This window comes from Melanotaenia boesemani, chromosome 19 (assembly GCF_017639745.1).
Source record: "Melanotaenia boesemani isolate fMelBoe1 chromosome 19, fMelBoe1.pri, whole genome shotgun sequence".
In the NCBI taxonomy this organism is placed as follows: domain Eukaryota; kingdom Metazoa; phylum Chordata; class Actinopteri; order Atheriniformes; family Melanotaeniidae; genus Melanotaenia; species Melanotaenia boesemani.
Window position 1 is genome coordinate 19,633,796 of NC_055700.1, and position 25,610 is coordinate 19,659,405.

General features: G+C 39.9%; 2 protein-coding genes across 3 annotated transcripts; one reads left to right on the plus strand and one right to left on the minus strand.

Annotated features, from left to right (window-relative positions):
• The first annotated feature begins 1,342 nt into the window (after positions 1-1,342).
• Positions 1,343-11,675, plus strand: LOC121629959 (anthrax toxin receptor 2-like). Its single transcript, XM_041969925.1, has 17 exons — positions 1,343-1,658; positions 2,278-2,349; positions 3,004-3,075; positions 3,242-3,323; positions 3,459-3,563; positions 3,824-3,892; positions 4,927-5,007; positions 5,109-5,169; positions 6,447-6,542; positions 7,198-7,267; positions 8,480-8,558; positions 8,808-8,903; positions 9,073-9,126; positions 9,418-9,513; positions 9,673-9,846; positions 10,018-10,098; positions 11,507-11,675. The coding sequence occupies exons 1-17, from the start codon at positions 1,531-1,533 to the stop codon at positions 11,543-11,545; spliced, it is 1,455 nt and encodes a 484-aa protein (XP_041825859.1). The 5' UTR covers positions 1,343-1,530; the 3' UTR covers positions 11,546-11,675.
• A 413-nt stretch (positions 11,676-12,088) lies between these two features.
• LOC121629958 (ras-GEF domain-containing family member 1B-B-like) lies at positions 12,089-24,930 on the minus strand. Of its 2 annotated transcripts, XM_041969924.1 has the most exons (15): positions 24,701-24,930; positions 21,697-21,702; positions 18,255-18,769; positions 18,035-18,157; positions 17,575-17,712; positions 16,668-16,883; positions 16,500-16,574; positions 14,759-14,851; positions 14,399-14,501; positions 13,889-13,968; positions 13,697-13,792; positions 13,505-13,600; positions 13,188-13,311; positions 13,033-13,105; positions 12,089-12,944 (listed from the first exon to the last, which is right to left on the minus strand). In XM_041969924.1, exons 3-15 carry the CDS (start codon positions 18,762-18,764, stop codon positions 12,914-12,916), a joined length of 1,758 nt encoding a protein of 585 aa, XP_041825858.1. In that variant the 5' UTR covers positions 18,765-18,769; positions 21,697-21,702; positions 24,701-24,930; the 3' UTR covers positions 12,089-12,913. The 2 variants fall into 2 exon arrangements, with proteins under 2 accessions (XP_041825858.1, XP_041825857.1); XM_041969923.1 differs by lacking the exon at positions 21,697-21,702 and having other exon boundaries at positions 18,255-18,772.
• Positions 24,931-25,610: the final 680 nt, after the last annotated feature.

A 25,610-nucleotide genomic window follows, 5' to 3' on the forward strand; every position in this document is an offset into this window, starting at 1 on the left:
ACTTACTCTATAATTTTATTTAACATTAGGTTTAATTGGCTAGACTTATAACCACACCCAGAAATGCTCTTTAGTTGTAGCTTTGATGGAAGGATTGTCTGTGGTCACACACTATATAAACTTAACCAACATACTGTGAGGAAACAGTCTCTGTTTTGTTTCTCAGCTTTATCAGTCATGGTCTTTTTCTTTTTTTCTAAATTATGTAAATCATCTGAGCTTATATCAGGCCTTTGGAAGAAAAACCCCAAGTCCTCCATTTGGCACATAGGTATTCACAAATCTGCACTAGAGGATGACCTCTAAATGTTGGAAAACATCCTCATATCAAGTCTCAGAGAAGATAAAACATGGACCAGCCACACCCCGTAACATAGCACAGATCATATAATTCCCATCAGGGATGGGGTGCCTTTTCCTGACACAGTAAGTTTGGTATGCTATTGAGTTTATTGCAACAATGTAAGCCAAATGGTTTGTTGATGTGGACCCAACTCAGATTTCACATTGCATCCCTGCAAGCAGCACAATGAAATGTATTATTACAGAACACTCCAGCACAAATAAACTAGGAATGAAGTCAATGCAGAGCTCATCTTAAAGAAAGGGGATATAGTTGTTTGTGTCATGCTGTGTTGAACACAAACAGTTTCAAAAGCAAAGAAATCAGTTGACCACCTGGTATGTGCATGAAGTGGAACAAAAGCAGAAAGGGATACAGTGATTTCAGCATTTGGGAGGTCACATTTTGGGTCATCCTGACACACCAAGGGTGCTGTGTTAACTTAATCCACTCTGTTACCATCTGCAAAGGATTTGCAATAATGAGATGTATTTGTTTGAGATATTTTCATTGAAATCTACAGGGAGAATAATTTTGGATTGAGAAAAACATGAACTTTCATAAACTAGTCCTGCACTGATCACACAGAGAATACACAAATGACTTTTAATACTGGGACATTTATATTTCAGTGATCTAATCCATCATCTTTCAGGCTGTGCTGTTTTGTTGTTCTCACGTTTGATCAATCAGCTCCCCAAGAGATGTTTGAACTGCCACACAGAACAAGCAGAAGAGGATGAAGTCTTTATTTTTTCTTTCTTTTCTTTTTATCCATTTATAGCATAGTTTGTAACTTGTATTGCCAATCAGTAGAAATTTGTTGGGTAAAATGTAAACATTATCTATCTGTTTTTATTATTATTATTATTATTAATTTGGATGGTGACATTTGGTGGTAACGTTGTTTAATTTGGAGAATCCAGGAAGGAAGTCCTCCTCTGTATTTATTGCCGGTGTTTTGACTGTGGTGTCTGCAGCAGCTGCGCGCCCTGCCCCGTTTATTTCAGTGTCAGCCTGCTCAGAAAACACCCCACACTATGTGGATTTGCGCGCACCAGTGAACCAATATGTGAGCATCCGGGCTGAGTCGGAGGAGATGAGGAACTCTCCATAGGCAAATCTGTGGTGGCTGTTTTTATTATTCCTTTCAAACCAAGCCGCTGCTGATATGTAACACATGGATTATGGATCGGATCTGGATATGTTGCCAAACGCTGCTTCTTGTTTTAAGTGTTTGCAGGAGTTCCTCGCTGCACAACGGGGACGACGCGTCCTGCGATGGAGCGTTTGACATTTATTTTGTTTTAGACAAGTAAGTTACGACAGACTGACTGTGTCTGCTTCAATAATCAATTGATGTGACACTTGTTACCTCACTGCAGAAACGGTCCTTTCCATGTATGGCTCTGTTTGGTTTCCCAGGTCCCACTTCTGATAACACAGCAGTTTATTTTAATCCTCTGTACATGAGAAAGTTTGTGGAAGGTGGTGGTGGTGGTGGGGTTCTTCAAAACTTTACCAGGCTTTGAAAAACATGCTCAAGTGATATGTTTGCTAATTAAAAAAACAAAACAAAAAACAAACATTTATTTTATTAATAGTCTTATATATTATCACCCTTTTTAAAGTAATTTTTAAAGACTTTTCTCAACGATTTTCTTTTTAATTATTTGGTTCAGTTTCTTGTATTTTGGGGGAAACTTGAAATGACAATAGGTAGTATTTTAAGGATGATACTATTTTATCTATCTATTTATATTAATAATAAACCTTTATCATACATCTTCAGTTTGGTCTTTGGTTTTTCTTAAATTCCAGTTTGCTTTGTTTTACACTTTGTTTTGTTTTTAATGTCTTGTGCATGATTATGTAACCTTTCAGTGTTTCTGTTGACATTGAGTTTTACGCTCTCGTCCTGGCTATTTTTGCAGGTCTGGCAGTGTGTGGGGACACTGGAAGGAGATCTATGGATTTGTGGAGCAGCTCACCAGCAGGTTTATTAGGTTAATATTATTCTGTTTAGATATAATTGCTCTTTCCTCTCCACTGCACCGTCTTATGAGCCCACATCTTCAATTTTGGATAGAAACAAAACCAAACATCATAATTACATGCATACAGAGGAAATTTAACAAAGGAAATAAAAACTATTTATGCAATGGAGAGTCTTAAATTATGGTCCAACAAGTAATAGTGAGAAAGAAGTAGGGCACGTCTATTTCAGGATGCAGACATCACACAAAGCCAACAACTGTTCCTAAACCCCATCTGGGTAATGATGCTGAGGGTGTGTGATATCTTTAGGTTTAATAGTAGGGTGCTAAATATAAGAGCCAAACATGCAGCCAGATGTTGAAGGTGGTGCTGACCACACCAGACACTCATGTCCCCCCTTTCACAGCAGAGCAAAGCGGCAACACCGGCAGGGTTAGACGTCCAATTCCAGACCTTAAACCCATCCTGTGTTGCAGAACTGTTGGATATTTGATGACATTATTTTTTACTAATGTCATTTTATTAAGATATCATGTATTGTTCATTATTTGCAGGCACAGCTGGCACAGATCACGATGTGTGTACTGGCAAATGTAATTTTTTTAAATGTTATGTGTATTTGTATGTCAACCAGCTTTTTTGTGTGCCCGTGTTTTTTTCAGTCCCAGGATGAGGGTATCCTACATCGTCTTCTCAGGTCAGGCGGCTGTGATACTTCCTCTAACTGGAGATAGGTATGAACTCACTCACCTCATCTCTCTTCCTTCTACTCTGTATGCTTCATAACAAATCTCCCTCATCCTCACAACAACTGTTTTATTTCTTTTGTCCTTTTTTAATTAAACTAATTAAACTAACTAACTAATTAAATTAGTTGTTTTTTGTGATCTTGCTGCACAGATCTAAAATTGATGAGGGTCTAAACAAGCTGGGCCAAATCAACCCTGCTGGTGAAACATACATGCACACAGGCTTACAGGCGGTAAGATCGCTCATGGTCTAGTTAATTATTGTTGGAGTGTTTTGTACATTTTGTTTCTTTTTGTCATATGTTCTTGTGGATGGATTAGAAAAGAAAGAGAATAACTGTACATTTGTGTTGACATTCAATAATTAGGTGTCAGATCAAATGAAGACACAAACTTCTCCTTCATCCAGTCTCATCATTATTCTGACTGATGGCAAGTTAGACCCCTACCCCTTTGAACTGAGTGTAAAGGAGGTAACACACACACGCACACACACACAAACACACACAGATACAAAGCAAAAGATAATTTCAAGTGTTGAAATGTGATTGGCAATCCTTTTAAAGTAATTTAATGTAGTTTATTGGTTTCTTTTGGAGCACAGTTTATGGATACAGTGTTTTTCAGATGCCAGCTCTGACACCATGGCTGTTCAGGGATACACATCCACATACTTCTCAAATCCCTGAATCACACTTGACTTTTTCTTTCCCTGTGTGGTTGTGATTTCCAGGCTGACAAAGCCAGAGGGTTTGGAGCCAGAGTCTACTGTGTCGGGGTCAAGGACTTTGACCATAACCAGGTGAAAGAAGTCCATTTTGTACCCTTCCTCTTTTATCATTCCTATAAAAAAGAACTCTGTCACTGATACTACAGTTTGTTTGAACACTGAGGTTTTATTTGCCTTTCTGTGTGTGTCAGTGTGTGTTAGGCTGTGGTCAGAATTTCAATAGGCTGTTGTTTTTGGCCCAGATTGACTAACACACCTTGACCACGATTGCTTAGTCTGTTAGGGCTGAACTTAAACCTCCAGGGAACTGAAAAGCAAGCATCTGGCAGGCAGCTAGTAGCTTGTGGTTCATGTTGCGTTTGGTTTACATGTTTTTAAGAGTGGTGTTTAGCATTATATTTAAAATGGCCATTATCTGGGAGAGAATTTGATATTTGCCTGTTCCAAGAGAGCATTGTGTTTGTAAAGAAAGCACTCAACTCAGAACAAAGAGGGATGAAACCTCTTACGCCCTCAAAGTTGTTGAAATACAAAAGGAAAAAAAAAGCCACAATCCCATTAAAAATTGCAGAGATTGAGAACCATTCATCTACTGTGACATGTTCTGTTTTCTACAGTCATTATGTCATTCTTCCTAATAAAATGTACACCTCAAAGAATTATATCTGAGAGTTATGAGGGTGCAATATTTAATTAAATGTGGCATCTACTGTAACAAAACCTCCACCCTGAGTTTTCCTGCCTTGTTTCTTTATTGTTTGGCATTGTGTTGCAGCAGACTTTCAACCCTTTGAGTTTTTCAGTTGTCAGGGGAGACCATCCTCAGCCAGATTGCTGAGAGCAGCCCTCTGTGGTCTAAAGAGGAAGTGCTTACATCACTCTAATTAAATAATGTCAGACAAACTTCCTGTTCTGCCATCAGGAGATGAAAGCATTAGACAGCTGCCCACAGCTTTCATCTCCTAGAAATGAACCCTCCCTCTCTAAATGCTGCTAAAAGCATTGTCAAGCCAAGGACTTGCTTAAGAAGCTCCAACATGTGAACACTCAGGTCTTCATGTATTAAATAAAAGGTAAAATTACTCTTGTTTTCATTTTGGTCACAGCTTGCTGAAATAGCAGATGGCACAGAGCAAGTCTTCCCAGTTCTGTCTGGCTTTCATGCACTTAAAGACATTGTCAACACGGTGAGGTTACCCCATGTACAGTGATGTCCTAAAAATGTCCATCTGATGTGTGATCAGTGATCACCTGAGCTGCATCCTCCATCTGTTTCTCTGCATCGCAGGTCCTCAAGCAATCCTGCAGTGAAGTATTCACAATTGAGCCATCAAGTGTTTGTGTGAATGGTGAGTTACTGTAGTATTTAAGAAAATATATAATGAAAAGAAAAGGGTTTAGGTAGGGATGGTGATGCCAGTCTGTTGGTCTCCCACTTTAGACCAGAATGGAAAATCTAAACAACCATAAAAAGAAGTGAGTGAAACATTTTATTCCAAATATGCATTTTTTGCCACAGTGGTGAAGGCATCAGAAATGCATTTATGAAAATTATATTTAAAATCCCAAACGCCTCAAGACAGTCATCAAAGATGATCGCTGTTTAAGTGGTTTCTAATGCCATCAAGAAGTCTGACAGACCTAAGAAAAAAATATATATAAAGCTTCCAGGACATGGCAGGAATACAAACTTTAACAAAAGAAGTCTGTGAAGGTTTATTAGGGTTATGGAAAATAAAAACCCAAAAACAAAACACAATACAACATGAGACATCCAAGGAGCTTCAGACTGGCCCGGAGCACTCTGGAGTGGTTGTTTCAGCTTGCCTTGCATGCTGTACACTGAAGTACAAAAAAAGACAGAAAAAAGAAAAAAAAAGAGAGAGACAAGTGTTTACAAAAACTTTCATAGATAAGACTCTTTCTATGATAACTTTCTGTTTAAAGAGGAAACCAAAGTAGTTCTCTTGGGGGGGATGCAGGGCTCCAGTTTGTCTATATGCAATAAAATAAAGTCATTAAGGAAAAGAATGCCCCACCCACAGTTAAACATGGTGGAGGTTTTATCATGCTGTGGCTCTGCTTTGCTGTCTCTGGTCGAGGGGCATTGATTTTTATCAAAGGAATATTGAAAAGATAAGACTGAAAAAGTCATTTGAGAGTGGAATGTCATAAATCTGTTTAAGTTAAGGTTTTTGTACTCTTTAATTTGACTATATTATGCAAGGCACATTTTTGTTAAGCTATCTTTTAAAACATTTTACTTAAATAAGTTTAGTTTTATAAAACTGATACAGAAACTGCTGTGTTTATGAGTAGCATTGTGTTTTAATGAGTTAATTCAAACTTTTTAGATTTTAATTAGACATTGCTGTTCTATACCTGAGTTGTAGCAGAACAATGCATTTCACATTTGCAGATTTAATATAAACTATGGGATTAATTTTGGAAGAGGTGTTTATGTTCACTCCATGAAATTTTGTACAGACAGTAGCTACAAATATGAACTTGTCTAGTGTTTATCTGCTAATGCAAATGAGCCATCAAATTAAACTCTTAAATTCACTCACTGTACATATCTGTAGTTTAATGAATATTGCATGTTCCTGCATGTAATTTTTCCCAGAGTCTTTTAACGTGATCTTGAGGGGCTCTGGCTTTAGTGGATCCAAGAGGATAGACAACATCCTGTGTTCCCTCACTGTCAATCAAGCGACTTACGGTAGATGGCACACTCAATTCACCCATGACAACACAACTGCACAGCTTATACACAGTTCTGATATACTACAGCAGAGCTGTGGAAGCTAACACTAATAATCCACCTACTGCAGTACTAGAAGAACATTATGGTTCACTTCACACTGATGTTTTGGCTTGCTCCCACATGACATGGTCATCCTTTCTGGGATGAAGTCATCTGTGAAGTGAAATGTGATATGGTGGGCAGTTTTCTGAGCTAAAGAGGAAAGTCAGCCATGACTTCAGGAAGAAACAGTGGCTGCCTTTTATCAGCTTTAGCCAGAGAACAGAGGAGACATTATGAGACCAAGCAGAGGCAGGGAGGAGATGTTCTCTCTCTTTAGTCTATTAACAGATCGATGTCACTAGGGGAGCATGCACAGAAAACATGTGACACGTGTTTTGCTGTGGTGGGGACGGTTATTAACCCTAACTACACTTTTTACTGTATCTTTACTAATTTGTATTTTGTAAAATTAGTTGTCACTTCCACAAGAGGTCAAAACACTGATGATCAATCAGAGTGTACAAAGAGTCTAACTTATTTTGCATATTGTTACATAAAATGGTGAATTATCTGTGGTTGCTTTTTGTTTTGATGTGTCACCTCAGTCTTTTTCTCTGTTTCTTGTAAGATGAGAAGCCGACAGTAGTTAGAGACGGCTATCTGCTGTGTCCTGCTCCTTTACTACAAGAGGCCGGACAGTAAGTCAACACACATGCAAGCAAATTCACACAACTACTGTGTGAAACTGCAAAACCTGAGCACATATTCAGTGTTTAATATGCCTGATGAAGGGCAAACAATTGAAATGTGTGCTGTACAGTGAAAACAAAGATTTCTTCTTGATTTTCTTCACCAAGAAAGCAATTTGTTGCTGAAAGTAGCCTTGAAATAAATGGTATCTCTGTGAAACCACACTTGAATTCATACCCCAAAGCGTGTCTCCTGAGCTTGTTTTACTTTCCTTTTCCCCAAAAAGGATTGTGATTAAGAATAATTAGCATGAAAAAAAGGAAAATAAGTGAGTGTCAATATAACTACCTCTGCATTAGTGCAATAGTGCACAGTGATGTTATGATGGGAAAAAGCTTAAGTAAGTCAACACTAAACAGTTCAACCCTGCAGTAAAGTACAATAACTAATATATTTGATACTTTAACCTAATAATATATTTATTTTGGAATGCCTTTTGGCTTAAAGATGTAATTTCATTTACATAATAAATTAAATTTAACAAAATATCAAGACATTCAGAATGATTTTTTTCCTAGTTGTGATTGTGTAATGGAGAAAAAACAGGCTCAATGTTTGCAGTAAAGCTGTCTTAAGGTGTTGGATGAGCTGAGGTGAGTCTGACCAGAATATCTCTGACTATCTCTGTGGTTTTTAATGAGCGAACCAAAGCTGACTCACTTCAAACAAACAGCACTCAGTTTTATTTTTGCACTTTCTGTTATCTCTTGCTCAATCTAGAACAAAGAGTCCTTACAGCCAAAACATTATTACAGTAGGAAAAAAGAAAGGAAAGGAAATTGGGCCAAAACTTTAAGATATCAAATAATGGTGACCTTAGCAGAGACTTCATCAGTGATTTCTTGGTACTAGTGATGCTGGATAAATAACAAAGAAAAAAAAAACCATTAATGATAATAGTTGCTTCCTCTTAGCTTATTCCTTTTTATGAAGAAACAGTGATTGATGATCTTGAAGAGCCTTATTAACACTATCTACCTCATTTTGAGATCTTTGCCCTTTGGTTATTTAATTGATTATAAAGCATCTTCTTACTTAATTTGATATTCTTATTCAGCCACTTTTATACCATCTTTTCATTGCCCTGATGATATAGTTAATTACACTGTACGGTTACTTCATCTTCTTCTGATGCTGTTTTCTGTGACTAATGATTTCAGATCATTGCAAGTGCTGGTTAGCCTGGACAATGGACAATCCTTCATCTCTGCTCCCATAACCATACATGCTACAACATGTGTGAGTATCAGCACAAACTATATAGCACCAAAGAAAACTCAGTTTGTAGGTGTAAAGGAAAATGTTTTTGTTTTCTATCAGATAATCCTGCTGTATGTCACATGTCTGTTGATGTATGGTTATATTAATCTAACTGGAGAAGAGAGCATATGTTGTATTTTGTAATTGTGTTGATGAGAGTAGCTCAGGATAAGCACATCAGCAGGCCGATCAAGTACTGCGTGTAGCTGATGAGTGTGTTCGGTGCAGTCAGATGGGGCCTGGGTGCTGTGGCTGCTGTTGGCTCTGTTGCTGTTACTGGCCCTGATTTTACTCTGGTGGTTCTGGCCTCTCTGCTGCACAGTGGTGAGTTTGGAGTCCATGAATGTGCCTGTTTTTTTGTTGTTGTTTTCCTGATTTCAGCCATGTCCAACCCTAAACATGCATCTAAGTTTGCAGAAACATTTTCAGAGTAATCTTTATTTTTGGCTTTTTTGAGTATTGCAAACTCAGTCGTGTATTGTTTTCCATCTAGGTCATCAGGGACCCACCTCCCTCTCGACCCCCTCCTCCTCCTCCTCCTATCATTGTGAGTCAAACAGATTGTTTACAGAAGTCGTTATTGAGGGACTTCATGTTTCGAGGCTGAACTTTACCGCATGTTGCTATGTTGGCAGTGGTGGCTGAGAGAAAATCCAATTTAGGTGCACACAGAGGGAGCGTTGGTGGGGTTTGGGAGGGATACCGAGTTTTTTAGCATTGCACTTGTTGCATATTAAAGATTATTATAGCCCAAATCTACTAGTACACACTAGTATTGAAATATTTCTTGTCCTGAATTTGTGGTGAACATCAATAAAAATTTATTGTATTGCTAAAGGAGCCAGAGGAGGATCCTTTGCCTAAACACAAGTGGCCTACAGTGGATGCTTCATACTACGGAGGCAGGGGTGCTGGGGGAATCAAGCGCATGGAGGTGAAGGAAAAATGTCTTAATATTTTTCAGACTGTGCTGCTAAAACGTGCTCATGATTTATTGCCAATCTCACAGGTTGTTTAACTAGATGTACATTGTTTTGTGTTGTTCAGGTGTCTAAAAGTGTGTGATGTCAGACAACTGTATTCACTTCTGCAGGTGCGATGGGGACAGAAAGGATCCACAGAGGAGGGATCTCGGCTAGAGAAGGCCAAAAATGCAGTGGTCACTATGCCGGAGGAAGTGGAGGAACCAATCCTTCCTCAACCCCCACCAAGACCGCCTCCAGTCTACAACCCCCCATCCCAGTCCAAATGGTACTCTCCCATCAAGGTGAGAGAAAGACTTAATTCTTCTTCAGGGTCTTCATCAAAGGCACTTTGCATTAGCAACAAGTTTATTCTGCATTGTCTGTTCAAATTTCCCTGAGGGCTCTCTGAAGGGATTAATAAAGTATTTCTATTCTAAATAAATTACTATTTAATAAACTATTTTTCTACTCAGGGGCGTGTTGATGCGCTGTTAGCATTACTGAGGAGGCAGTACAACAGAGTGGCTATCATGAGACCGACACCTCAGGACAAGGTAGGACACTTCTCCCGTATTTCACCATGACAACAATTACTAAGTTTGATGATGAAACACACTGTATACACACTGTATTGTTGTCACTTCACAAAGTTCATCATAATTAGATTATGGCTCATGTACTAATGCTTAAAATATTTGCTGGAATGTCAAAAGTTTAAAATGCATCAAACACTGCTGTTTCCCACAGAAGTGTGTTGCATGGAAAAAATTTACTCTGAAAATGTGCATCTAAAATTGTGGGACCTCTTACTGATGCATTTTGAAACAGCATTTCTCACTGACACGTTCACTCTCTAGCAGGTGACAAACATGCTGTGTTGAGATGCTCTAGTTGTGCAACCTGCTATAAGGAGTTGCAAAAATGTCAAACATGGAGCAGCAGTGGTTTGCATAGATAAAACAGTCTATACACAACTACTCTAATACAATTTATGAACCAATTTTTACACTTCAGAAAGAAATTACTTCTTGTTTTGCTGACTTTGACTCAAAAGCTCCTGATCTAAAGCAGAAATGTTGAAGTTCTACATCAGGGATCCTCAATCCTGGTCCCACGAGGGTCAGTATCCTTCAGGTTTTAGAAGTTCCACTGCTGCACCATACCGGACTCTAACCAACAGGTAATTAGCAGACTTGTGCAGTGCTTGGCATCAAGTCTGACTTGGAATCAGGTGTGTTGCAGCAGGGAAACTTCTAAAACCTGCAGGACACCAGCCTTTGAGGACCAAGGCTACTCAGTTCGGTCCTACGAGGGCTGCAGTCCTGCAGGTTTTCAGTGTATTCCTGCTCCCTGAGTCATTGAGCGGAACTTTATAGGCTGTTAGATCCATTTTAGTCAGGTGTGTTGGAGCAGGGAAACATTGAAAACCTGCAAGAATGTGGCTCTCTTTGGACTGAACTGAGTAGCTCTGTTCCACATTGTCATCTCGACAGTGAGGAACTTACTTAAATAAAAGCCAATTCATCCATCTATCCACCCAGCTGCTGTGATAAAGAAATATTTCTGAGACAATGGATGCAGAAAAGTTTGAAACTTCATTTTAACACAGTTAAAATACAGTTCTTCTGTTGTAACTTTTGAGTGTGGGGAGGAGGGGGGATATTTGCCATGTTCCAGCTGCTTCAGAGCAGTTGTCATGTTGAGAGAGTCTGTAGTTCATTTCAGTTCCTTCAATGTTGTTGTTAATAAGCCCATGTTGATATTTTGGCAGGTAATGGAGTAATGTGGTTCCACTTGAGATAAATTAACAAAGAACATGTACATAATCTCTGACTTGCCTTTCTTTTATGGCATATTTTGCCAAAAACCTTCATTTTTAACACTTTATGTCATACTCTCAATTCTTGGTCATATTCTGCTGGACCACTTTCTGACTTTTTGGCTTCTCTCTGATGTCTCCAGGGCCGCTGCATCAGCTTCACCAGAGTTCAGACTCGCTGACATTCAAACAGCGGGATCAACTTTTAATCTCTTCTAGTTTGTGGCCAAAGATGACAACCATGTACCCGACTTAAACATTCAAAATGAATATGTCTTGTAAATAAAGATCAGATAACGTGGTGTTAATTTAGTAACATGCATCTAGTGTCATTGTGTTTGTGCATCAAAGCAAGAAACATTTCTTGTTACTCTTTATTTGAAAGGGGAAAAAAAGAAGAAAAAAAAGGAATTTCTGTTCACAAACATCTCCAGAACAAGCACCCTGACTGGAAAGATACACACAAAATGACAAAAAAAGAAAAAATACGCACAAAAGGAGTGCCTTTTAAACAAGAAGATATAGCTTCATTTTCACTCATAGCTAAATATTTAAGGATCATGTGGAGAGGGTAAAGAGGGTGGGGTCCTTTTTTTATACAAGCTGCACTTAAACACACACATACATCGGTTTGTGCTTCATTCTGACCCAAAAATACTTCTTGTAATACATGAACTGGCATAAAAGCTTACAGTCACAGAGCCAGCCAACCAGCAACAAGCTCATAGAGACTCATGGGAATTTAATAAAAAAAACATAAAAATACAGCTTTAAACCACACAACAGAAAACTCATACAAATGACTAAATCCGATATTACACTACACGAGAAGACATTGAAGTGCATTTTTGATTTAGTTTGCAAGATACTGATGTCACTTACACAACGCTGCATCACACATCACCAAATGTTTAAAAGCAAATATGGATTTTACAAATATATTTGGGTTTTATGTAGCCAAAGCACTGACTGGCATTATGAGTTTAGATGACAGAAAAGGCTTAAACAGCTGTAGAGTTAAATTTAATCACTGAATGCTGCAACACCATGTGTTCTGCATACCACACATCAGTGTGAACCCGATATTCCTCTCAAGGTCATGTCTGCAGGTGGGCAGTGCTAATGTAGCAACCAAAAATGATCCGGTCCATAGTATGACATGATAAGGTGGACATCCGATGGAGATATAATTATAAATCCACACACTTGGGATTGTTGTCTGACATCCTGTAAGTTCCTTGAGCAAGAGCTGGTGTAGAAATAAAAAGTAAGGCTTATGCTTTATTTAAACATCAAGACCTTCATAAGAATCATTAAGTTAATTAATGATTTCAGTCTGAGAAGAACATCCAGCACAGGGGGCGGTGATGTCTCCAGCACTTGGTTCCTGTGGCACTAGATGAATTTATAGTTATAGTTTCAGATTTGTACATTGTTTATGCTCCTTGTGATCCTGTAAGGAATTCCAAGATGCAAACTTTGGCCGTGGAAATAGAAATCTTTACAACACCACTGATTTACAGTCTGTAAAGCAGAAGGAATCATCTCTCCTAGGATCGATTCTCTCGGTGAAGAGAAGATCTGGAAAACAAAACATAAACAATCAGTGTTCTTCCTCTGCTTTAGTTGTTGTATGTGTTTAATGATTTAGGGATGTGCCTGCACCCACCTCAGAGACCTACGACTGTCTTTCTCCATGTTGTTTTCAGGTCCTTCGCTCTCGTACGAGGCCAGGTGCAGCTCTGTAAAACGATTAAAAAACTGAGTTAGCTTTCCCCAAACAGTTGTGTGATTTTTAGGAAAACAGATAAAACAGAAACCCACCATCTTCAGTAAAAACAGACGTGGTGACAAGATACTGAAGGATGCGACGATCTCTGTCGAATGGACAAATGACTTGACGCCAAACCAGGAACTCGCTCACCTGTTTTGCGAGCTCCCAAAGTTTCTGTTAAAATACAGTGACAAAAAAAAATCACACAATGTATCCAGCTGACTTAGACTCAGAAAATACACAAAAACACCAAAATCACAAGGTCATATTCAACTGACTATAAAGATATGAAAGAGGACTGCATTACTCTTTGTAACCACAAGGGGGAGTCATGACATCACATGATAAAGTCAGTTCTCAGTCTGACCTCAAAGTTAATGTGTCCGTTGGGCAGTCTGCTTGCACAGCCTTCATTCAGGAAGTAGATGTCTTTAATGAGGAGACTGAAGAAAGGGATCACGATCTGAAGCAGAGAGACAATAACTGATTAATGTGCACATTTTACACATGTAGGGGAAGTCAGACTTTACTGTTAGATAAATCTTGTGTGCTTCCTGACCTTCTCCTGGCTGCTGTGCGCTGTTTCAGACCTCTGGGTGGCGCCACGGAGCGCTGTGCGGTAGTTACTGAAGTTACTGGATGGATCCATCTGGTGCTAAATTGGATCACACAAAGGAGATGTCATTACTTTGAAATCTGCATTTGAGCAAAATACTAACATCTCTTAAGTTTCTGTATGAATGCTTCTTACCTCCAGGATTTCAAACTTGTCAGTGTTGACTTTATTCCAGGTTTTCTTCAGTCTGGCAACAGGACTCATGTTCATCCCAGCTGTGAGACAGAGGAGGCATGAGTGTACTGAGTGTTCACAGGGACAGATCCAAGACAAAGAACAGACTGGTCTGCTCCAGGCCTCCCTTAACTCAGTTTGTACTTCCTTAAACTGATTAGTGTCGACCCAAACTCCAGCTGGCACTGCATTTAATGGCTAGAGTCAATTTAGTGACTCTACTATAGAGAAGTGGTGGGAACTGTAGATTTAGTTTGGAGTGTCATAATTTAAAGCAAGCAATGACAAAGAGGTTTGTGACATTAACACTGAGTCTAGAGTTTAATCTCTATGACATGTGGCAAAGCTTCCTATTTCATGTGTGCTGGCACGTGTCCCAGGTAACACCGATCACCGATCTTCTGTCACTGATTTTCTCATGATTGTGTTTTAATATCAGCTGATTTTCAAAGTTTTCCATCAAATACTCACTGATGATGGCCATGAGGGAGTTAAAGTTGCCGATGTTGAAACACTCCTGAGCCACGTCGATGAAGAACTCAATCATCCGCGCTCTGTGCTTCTTCTTTGTTGGCTTTACAAGAAAACACAAGAAAATAAAATTGGAACCTATTTTGCAAACAGATGAAGATGTTATGGGTTATGCTGTGCGATCAGTTTGAGAAGTTTAGATGGATATTTTTATCCCATTTGTTCAGCTTTTGTCAAGATAATTTGGTCATTTAGGGTTTGAGGTGTGTAGTTTTGGACCATTTTGACTCTGCAACATGCACATGACCAATATGCACATTTGTGTATGAAACACTGATATGTCATTTTAATAGAACGTACCATACAGATCTCAGTGGCCACCAGGTAGCTCAGCCTGTTGAACCAGTTGACATAGGCCTCCAGATTACTGGTTTTGCGCTTCCGGAAGAAGCCCTAAAGCAAAAACGGAGGGAGAAAAACAATGAAAAAGATGTTTTGTGCTTTACAAAACAATTTAAACATTTTCTAAATTCCTTGATACTCTAGTGCCGGTCTTTTAACGAAGACAATTTGTGCTGTTTGTCAGCACTGAGTCAATAAATCAAACTATAGAAAAAAAGTGACAGCCTCATGGAGAGACAATCTGTTTCAAGAGTATGACAAACACACTTCTGATGTTACAGATTTAAAAAGTGGGCAGCAAAAGATGCTCCTAAACACTAAATGCCTGAAGTGAGCGGAGGTGCGGGACTGAGGAAGCTCCTTTGACATAATTATTGATAATTGAGATGTTTGTGGTGACTCAAATTTGTTTCTCACATGCTACAATTTACAGACGATAACCAAGCACCAGTACAGTTGCAACAAAGCAATTTCCCCACAGAGGGACTAAAAGATTTTCTTATTCTTATGTCAAAATATGAAAACTGCTCATCACATCTTATCTTTAACCACAGCAGTGAATTTCAGTTCCCATCAGTACATTTACCAGGTGTGAATTAGATCAGACTCACAGGAAGGTGGAATTTTTCCGCATCTATAGGTGAAATAAAATGCAGCATCATCTACATAATCATCCGCCAGTTACCTAATATAAAATGTAATAAAAAAAAAAAGGGAAACGGACTGCAGCTACTCTGTAATTTCCTTTGCTAATGGATCTTGACAGCCTTCACACCCACACAACCTCTGACCTGCTCACTGGAGCCTCTGATGTGTCTGTTTTCTCCTCAACTGCTTTCAGGACCTTTGTTTTTCTATAAGACATGTGGTTTCTACGCGGTGAACCTGTTTGCAGAGCCCTCTTATATAAATAAACATTATAAAAGCTCCGTATAAATAAACTCAACTTGGCAGTGATGATGCAATCCCAGATTTTCATGGCTATTAAAAGCTTACACAACACAGGCAGCCCACTCCACTCCAAACTTCTCTGCTGCACACTTCAGGACCCCTTTTCACTGACTCAATTGCTCTTTTTCACAAAGTGGGTCTTATATAACTGCAGCAGCTCTGGTGAGAGCTCGGTCACTTACACAGACGAAGCTTGTTCTCAACAGTTCTGACTGAAAACGACCTTTCGGCCGACTTGTAGAAGCACTCAGGATGAATATACTCAGACATACACAGCAAGGTTCTTCTCTGCCGTCTGTGAGACATTTTATAAAGCTGAACAAGTTTTCTTCTATCTGCCAGGAGATTCTTTCATGTGGCTTCCAAAGTAAATTTATTTGAACCGAAGCCGAATGCAAATGACACTCTAAGCAAAACCAAAGCAGACTCCGATTCAAAAGAATTTCAAATGACTTAAAAATAACAGCAGTATGTGGTTTTTCTTTGTCAGCACTTTGATGCTGATAATTACAAACAGGTCGTCTTACTTTGTTCTTACGCTGTCTTTATATAGACAAACAATATGCTGCACGCCGTAGCTGCTGAGTGAGCTTTTCATGACGGCAAGTAAACACACGCTGAAGTTGTGATAATGTATAACGTGTGGAAGTCTAACAGGATTAGTTTCAGAATCATGCCTCACTTAGATATTGTGAGATGCAAAAGCAAAGCTAATGAAATCCACACATTCACTCCAGTTAAATTTTACCTTATGGTTCTCCAGAGGATCCTTCATGGCGAATGTCTGGATGAACTCCTCGGGACCGATGAAGCTCAATCTGTCCTGGAGACACAAGACAGGAAGGGAAAACAGTCAGGCACAATCAACTTTGTTTTAAAACGTAAAAAAGAAACAGTATAGCATCTAACTTCTCACCAGCTCAATGTGGGTTAGCTGCTGGGCGAGGATGAAAGGGTCGTCGCAGATGTTAAGTATGTCGCTTCGCTGAGCTGAAGTCTGCTTGTTTTTCAGTGAGGCAGGACGCTCCTGCGCCACGGCGTTAAGTGCAGCCACGGCCTCCTCATATTGGCCGAGCGCAGACAGGCGCTTGATTAGACGCTGGGTCATCTGTTGCATGGCTCGCCATGAGTACTGCAAGCACAACACACACATGATAGCATAAACCCTAAGAACTAGAAGTGGGTACAGTTACAGCCCAATGGTCCAACGATGAACTTCTCTGTTTACCAAAGTAACTATAAAACTTGGCTAAAGTTGGGTCATGCATGCATGCAATGACTCTTTCCCACTAGCACCAACTTAGCCCTACCTTAATTCAGCCAACACCACCCTGGTTTCGATTGTTCCCATTACAATAAAGAGCAACTGAGGCTGCATTCACTGTGGGCGGGGTCTTCTTAACAAGGCGGCTATTAAGTATCGTGAAGTGATTTGTTTACGACACACACAGAGCGACAATGGACGACATCGAGTTTGTGATTTATGGCCAACAAGCACAAAAAGTTCTTCACCTCTGTGTGGTTATTGTTTTTGAAACATCAGCTCTAATGTCACTGCTACCAATGTTGTTATTCACAGCCGCGGCTTTTGGGTTTTACAGATGGCGAGGTTGGGTACTCGCCCCGAAAAAATCCTGATGGGAACACCTGCAAATCTAGAGGAGTGGTGTCGGTTTGGGTTAAATAGGTACAAGTGAGAAAGAGCCAAAAGAGATTCACTTTATTCTTCACATGACTTTACATCTGGTCTGATAGTGCAACCTTTCTTTGTTTCACTATTCTTTACCGGAAAGGTTTTAATTTTCAAAAGCTTTCACACTAACCTCATCCCCTCGGGCCACATGGTGCGTCATGTCTTTGAGGCAGCGCATCATTCTCTCGTCCCTGAAGTCATATGGAAACGTCTCCGTCCACTCAGTCAGCAGCTGGACCAGTTTAGGTGCCACCTCACGGAAACGGATCTGGAAAATGTTGCATGGAGCATTAAGGGAAACATAGATCTATTAAAAAGCTTTTATAAGTGAATCTACTTTTAGACAAAATCACAAAAGGCAGCAGGAGCTTTCTTTCTGAGTCTGGCTGTTAATTTATTATAATTCATTCAGATTGGTCTCATTTAGTGTGTTCTTTTCTTCCTTTTGATTTACGTATTTATTCTGTCAAGGGTTTGAGAAATTAATAATGTGAGTGATGTGTATGAACAAGTGAGTGTGAGAGAGAAAAATAATTAAACCTGCATGTGTCTGTGTGTGTTGTGTGTGTGTTTGTGTGTTATCCACCCACCTTATCCAGCAGAGCATCTCCTGACCGCTGCTGCTCCACACACAGGTGACAAACCCTGGTCATGAGCTCATACGGGTGCAGGAAGAGGCGTGAACTCAGCAGGAAAGTGAACACATACGACCTCTAAAGATGGATGACCAGAAGAGAACACAGATGATGTTTTCTTTCTTCAGAACTGACAAAAACTTTCTTTTAAAACATTATGTTTACTGGTACTTACATCGGGGTAGTAGTCCACAGTGGGAACCAAGTGCTGGATCAGTGCCTCAAGAGATGCTGAAACCAAGCTGTTGTCATGGTAACACATCTCCCCATAGCTAGCGGTGATACCGTGTCCGTAAAGTCGAGCTTTTGCAGCGGCTGTGTTGTTACGACAGGACTGCTCGCTGCTGCTGCTGCTGCTTGTGTGACGGTACGCTCGGCCTGGACAGGAAGTGCTGTGCTGGCGAGGGCTGCGAGGTTGAGGCGAGGAGTATGGGTTCTCTGCAACTGCACAGCTGCTGCCGTAGTGGTGCTCCTTCGTGATCGCAGAGGAAACCGAAGAGCTGCGATATGCAGCGTGATGCTGTGGTACGTCATAAGGGTTTTCTGCAGCAGAGTAGGCCCCATTGTAGGTGTTCTCCCTTGAAGGTTTCGGGCCAGTGCTGCTGCGGTATGGACTCTGAGGCTGAGGGTGGTTGTTGTTGTTGTAGGAGTTGAACTTTCCGGCATACGGGGTTGTGGGCGGCATGATGACTTCTGCAAGAAACACCAAAAGTGGGAGATTAGAGGTGGAGAATATGAGTGAAATCACATAGAGGACAAATGAAAGGCTAGCTACAAATTGGTGTCCTAGGTAAAGTTATATGGCCATATAATGGCATCAGAGTAGCATCGATCTCTTTTAAATACTACTAATGGCAACAACAACTTAGAATGCCCATCATCATCAGCTAAGAGACCTGGTGTAAACCTAGTGAGAAAAGAAGATCACAGCAAATGATTTATGTAATTTTTATACTCAAAATTTTTCAGTAATGCCTCTGACCCTCCAATAAAAAAAGTTCCATCAAAGGATGACCAACAGATACAATCCATGTTAGTAAAATGACCCCTTACATCATAACAAAGCCAACAGATGCCATAAAAGCAGGACTGAAGGGTTCATATGAAGTCCATCTGTTCAATCAAATCATAATGTGTAAATATACAAGTCAGGACTGCCTATTTAGAGCTAATCTAACCTATTAACCCTTTGAGCCTCTGCTTAAAAACTGCATGCCCATAATGAAATGAAGACATCACAAGATCTATCTGAACACTTTTGGAATCTCATATTACTATATTTCATCCTACTGATGCAAAGATTATATAAAACCAATACTGCTTACTAACTCATACAATGATTCACAACCTACTGGATTTGCATTTGCTATTTCAGACACAGGTTTGGTATTAATCGTGGAAAAAAAGTAAAAACATTTAGCATGCTAACTGCTTCAAATGAAGTGCTCTCACTTCATTTGGTAATCCAGCTTCAATTTTCCTTCTGTGGAAATTGCTGTTGGAAAGAGACCATGCTTCAGTCAACATAAAGTCATAGCAGATTTCCTGCTATTACACCACGCCAGCCCACTTCACTTCATGGGAACCTGGTTGATGTTTAAGCTGCATTACAGAGTATTGTGAAAATATGTGTTTGAGCAACTACGTCACACAAAGCAGAGGCTTCAGTCTGAGAGAGTAATCACACTTGATCATATAATTTTACCCCTCCTCTGTCTATTCTGTTGTGCTGTCAACATTTCAAATTTATCTCTTTGTGAAACACTTTCCACTAAACAGCCCATTTGTTGTGTGAATTTTTACAAATCAGCTCTTAAGCACACATTTTTTCTGCTGCCCTCGCTTAACTGCATCTCTTGTCACATTCTTGAAGGGAACTTGTTGGCAACATCGCAGCGTGTGTGTGTGTGTGTGTGTGTGTGTGTGTGTGTGTGTGTGTGCGTGTGTGTGTGTGTGTTGGGGGGGGGGGGGGGGTGCAACAGATGGATGAAGTCAGCAATGATTTTCTGTCTTAATGGTTAAGATAATTGGATTTGAGGTCTGTAAGCTGATCCCTGATCACCACCGTGGTGTGGTTTAACTCTGGAGCCATCTTCATCCTGCTACTGTTGTCTAAGCACCACATGCACACACACAAATGCATATACCTCACACAGTGACATGTACACATGCATACATATAGTGCCAGAAAAACCCTGCAGGAATCCAGCAGACTTTTGTTTGTCCATCACAGCGCCAACAGAGGAGTGTCTGCCTCAGCCAACATCTTACACACACACACACCCTCGTCCGCCATGGCGCCTAGCCCCATGCCGGTATAATCCAACATGTCACACATAAACACACAATGGCTGGCGCGACCCTAGAAGCATGCAAACACACAAATGTGTACCACAGCTCCTGGCATCATGCCTGTGTAAGCCAGTCCAGCTCTGAACTCTTTGCTCTCAGCCTGCTGTTCTCATAACTCGGCTAAAAGATCCCAGTGTCTTTACCTTCCTTAATGTGAAAGTCTGTGTTGGTTAAGTTGAGATAAGAATCCAGTGAGTAATATTTCGTCAAGTTTGGCTCCTTGTTATCCCCTTCCTGCATGTTTCTGCTTGCAATGAAAGCAGAGGAAAACACATTTCCAAAACTCAAAACCAGTCCAGGTTCTTTCCAGACTGACTTCCTGAAAAGTTGACCCTTTGGATAGTTGTGGCTTTCCCTGCTGCAGCACTGAAATTGTACTCTTTCTAAATCATAGGTTGGACTCCCTGTGGATGGCTTAATGAAGGCATTGGGCACATAATATCATATTAAAAGGATTGTTTACATTCCCTTGTTTGTAAACTTTGAAGATTGCAGTCTAAGGAGGCGGTTTGATGTGGTCATAAATACACAGGAAAAGGCAGATATGTATAGTTCTGTAAGTACATTGTACCAACTAAACCTCCCTTTGCTCTTCCACTAAACTACTTAAGCAGTCTTGCATGCTTTTGGTACGATTTTGGTACAAGACTGTTCGGCTGGATGTTTAAAATATAACAGAGTTAATCAAAAGGTTCAAACTAACCTGGTGCTGCAAACAAATGTCATTAAACCAATGAAATCTGTGCTTGAGACTTAACGTGAGAGCTGTTTGCTTTCAGTCAAACTTTCTGTTTGAGATTTTTGTTTTGTTTTGTTTCCATTCCAACAGACCCTTTAAAGATGTCTTCTTTTTACTTTCCCTCTCTCTTTTTAATCATTTAATGTGTTTTTTAAAGTTACACCTTGCATTGTGTAGCCCAACTAGCTAGTCGGGGGGTTCTCCAACAATAGAGGTATTATCTCTCCTGTCATGGCATTAGCAACAACACAAAGACCCCCCCAGGAAGAGATCAGAGCAGATCAGACACACACACCAGTTTTCACACACTTTTCTAGTCGCTGCTGTCTACATGAGCCCAGACTGGGATCATTGCAACATCAGTGAAACCAGCCAAGCAGACTTTCTGGTTCTTCTGGAAGGTATGAACCTTTATTATAACTCATTTACTGTGAAGTCAAGTGTTAAATCAGCTCTTTTTATGAATAGTTGCAATAAGCAGAAAAGCATCTGTCTGTGTGGCAGCAGAATAGGAGAATATCCACACTAACTTCTTGACTTAAGCAGATATATTTTTGGTTTACATGTCTCAAGGACAGCAGCTCATATTTTGTGCAAAACAAACTTTGAGGTATTGCATTTGTGCAAACACAGCACAAACTGGACAATGACAAAACAGTGCAGTCATAGAAAACAGTATGCAAAACAGTCTGTGGCTAACTTAGTCATTCCGAATCATGTTTATTCAAAGTATGCTAACTACAGCGTGCATTTCTGTACTGACCAAATAACAGTCTGCACTAAAAGCCCTGATGATAGAAAAGGCAGCAACTAAAGAGGATTTGTTTGCAAAGACTTCTGCTCTTTGTAGCAAATAATCAAATTTGAACTAAGTAGAAAATAACCATCGACAGTAACTATGAAGCTCTGTGAAGTCCTGGCACGAACAGGCCACTGTCAGTAAGAACAAAGAACAATTTAATTAGCTCTCTAGAGAGGCTCTTATGTTCATGACAAAGGTGAAGTTCAGCATGTACCATAGGTTAACACCATGTGGACACATGAAGTTATTAGGGCTAAAGAAACAGCCTGCATCTGACAAGAAGATCTGGAAAACTATTGGCCAACATGGAGAAAATGCCAACGTAATGAACTGCTATCTTCGCTGTACTTTGCACATAATGTACTTTGACACTAATAAGCTGCAGCAGGTAAGGGGTGTGAGCAAGACATGCTTGTAAAGTCTGAGGGAAACTCCTCAGTCAGGCTTATTTGTCTCCATGAATGAGGCCAAAGTTCAGCCTGTGCTCACATCACTTACTTGGGGTTTCATCCATGCTGCTTACTAGACAATTTCACATGTTTAAGAATGGATCCTTAATAGGAGCTGCCAATATCTCTTAATAAAAAGAAAGAGTGAAAGCATTGCCTGGGAGGATTTTACTCTCGAACTTTGATTCCACTCCCCATGTGGGAGGATAAGTGACATCAAACCGTCAGGAGACACAAGATGAGCACATAATTTGTGATGAAGTGCATAAACCCAGCTTAAAGTACACTTCAAAAATCATCAGACATGAATTACCACATTTTGTTTATTGTTAGTTTACCTTTAATTACCATGAACTTTGCTGAATCTCACCATGCCACAAGAAAGCCCCACCCTGCACTTACTCTGCTGTTCAAATTACATTTGGCAGCAGCAGAACATCTAATAAAGACTTGAGTGAAACCAAACTGCTGATGTTCATTTAAAATGCATACAGGCAAAAAAAAAAAAAAAAGAAATCCGGATCCAACTTCTTTTCTAAAGACTATATCTGTACCTAAGTCCAACTCTCTGGGAAGAAAAATCTTGAATGCATTTTTCTTGCAAAGTGCTTGTAGTTTTAAACAGTTTTAAATCAGTAAATCTCAAGATCACAAATAAAATCTGAGATGCTTTAAGTTTTAAGGTCTAAAAGAAGCTGAATTTAGCTGTCTTGAAAGACTAATCCATATCCTTTTGTTCATGTGAGTTGCAAACATGAATAAATCAGCATCAGTGGAGCTGCTTCTTTCAGCTGCCCAGCATTTAGAAGCCTCATCCACCTCTCCCCCCTATTTGTCTTTGTGTTAAGGGTTTGTTTTCCTGCACTTTGCTTAAATGGCCTTCCTAGCTCCCCCAGCCAATTTATCACCACCAGAAATCCCACGTCATCCACGTCTCAAGCAAAGCACCCCACTAAAGTAGGAGGAAACACAGCAAAGCCTAAAACAAATGCTTGAGGAAGCGTGTGGGTCAGACGAAGCATGCAGCCCCTGTCAAAAACACCAGAAGCTAAGGATGACCTGGTGACCACTTTAAAAGCTGCACCTATGTCTGATAAGCAGGCCAACAGAGCCGGATACAGACACCAGACTCAGATCAACCTCACAGATATGGGGAATATAGTTCACCTGACACTGCGCTCAAGCAGGCATTTCCTTGTGTGCTACCGCTACACAATCACAGGTTTGTACTTAGGCACACACACATACACAAACACACCTGCCTCCTGCATCATCTGGTAGGCTAGTACAGTATTAACCTAGAGCCTGAAAGGATAAAGCCACATTATCTCCTCTGCTGCTAGGATATAACAAACTTAAGCTTGCAAGGCTTGCTCTCACGCATACACACATATTTTCTGTTGTTTATAAAACCTAAACATATCACAAACCCGTCTCCCACATAAAACTGGAGCTAACTTTAGGTGGTAAAACAAATTAATTTGATTGTTTTCATATTAGATATACTCCCAAATGTTGCTTGCATCCTCTCAAACCGCTTCTGCTGTAATTATAAATGAGTGCAAACATTTCATTTTAGTTTTATTTAATAACCAAGTCCATGGAAAGTTCTAGGAACTGGCACTCGTTACAGCAAATGGAAAGACAGCAGGTTTAGGCAAAGGTGTGTACGAGGAATAAAGTTTTTAAAGTCTCTTTGACCAGACTTTAAAGTGCCACACATTCTCTCCTTTCTTGTTTTCCCTAAAGACCAACTCACACAAGCAAACAATCTGTTAGTCTCTCTCCTACACTGATACACACACTGGACCACATGCCTGTTCTACATTGGGTTCTGACTGAGTCATAACACAGTAAAAGTAAAGGCTGACTGAAGAAACCATGCTGTGCAACCACAGTCCCATCGCAGGTGCTGGTGACTAATGTTTGCTTGTGTCTGACTGCCAGCCTAATTATAAACTCACGTGGTTGGTAAATAATAACAACAACATAAAGTACTGAATGCACTGGGGAGAAATGAGATACTGGTAGAGCGTGAAGTTTGCTACTGTCTATCAGCTGTCATAAGACTATGCAACATATTTTTTTTCTAGCTGTAACGTCTTATTTTGAGAAATATTGATGTTTTAACCGATATGGTGATAACTAATACCAAAACTTTGTTGAAATAAGACTTGGTAAAACTCATTTAGTGGCTGTAAATTGTCATTTTCGCACAAGGTAGATCAATAGCAACACTCCAATAAATCGCTTCAGTAAAAACACCTAAAACAACTTACCTCTTCAGTGGTGCCGCTCGTGTCCGAATACAGTCTCAGTGAGGAAAAAGCGTTTGAAACAAAAATGAAACAAAAAACTATATAAAATACTTGTAATGTATTTTCACTATCAGGTGGAAATCAGATAAGTCTCTCAGCGGCGTGTCCGTGACGCACTCTCCTCCATTGTGTAGCTCCGCTCCTGCTATTTGAGTCAATTATTTGAACCAGCAGAGCTGTAATGACTGAGCCACAAAGCGAAGCGTATTCAAATGACTTCCATAGAGCCGGGAAAACTGACCAATCAGTGGAAGAGGGCGGAAGCCTCCAGGGGAGTAATGGACCAATCCTAGAGAATACGTCAAAAAATCGAAATCACCAGAGGTTCTGATTGGTTGTTTCGCCCACGGTCCAGTTCTCTCTTTTCAGCTCTTTCAAAGAAAAAAAAAAGAAAAAAAAAGAAAGCCACTGTTTTTGCTGGAGAGCTGAAATATGGAAGGTGTAGGGTTTCCTCCCGGAATGTGTTTGTGTGTGTGGTTGTGTGTTCGTTTCAGAGACTTAAAAAGTCAAGACTCTGTAAGAGTATTAGCTTTTACGTTGTTTTATTCTTTACAGATACAGATTTATTTGCTAAATTGTGTTATAGCACTACTTTAAGTTTTATCCCCAAGAAGAAAAAAAATTAAGTTTATAGTTAAGTATGTACTTAAAAGATGTAAACAAATGGAATAAGACTCTGTATTATCTTAAATTGCTTTTACTTAATCATTTGCTTCAAATGCTACATATGTGTTTGTTGTTGTTGTTTTTCCTACCTTTGGAGGATGTTTGTAATTTCTGTAACCTTTGCAGAAGTCATTGGGTAACTGAAATTTGTTTCTGTTTGTTTTAGCCAACTTTCATTGAAAGTGGTTTAAGATGCACTCATTAC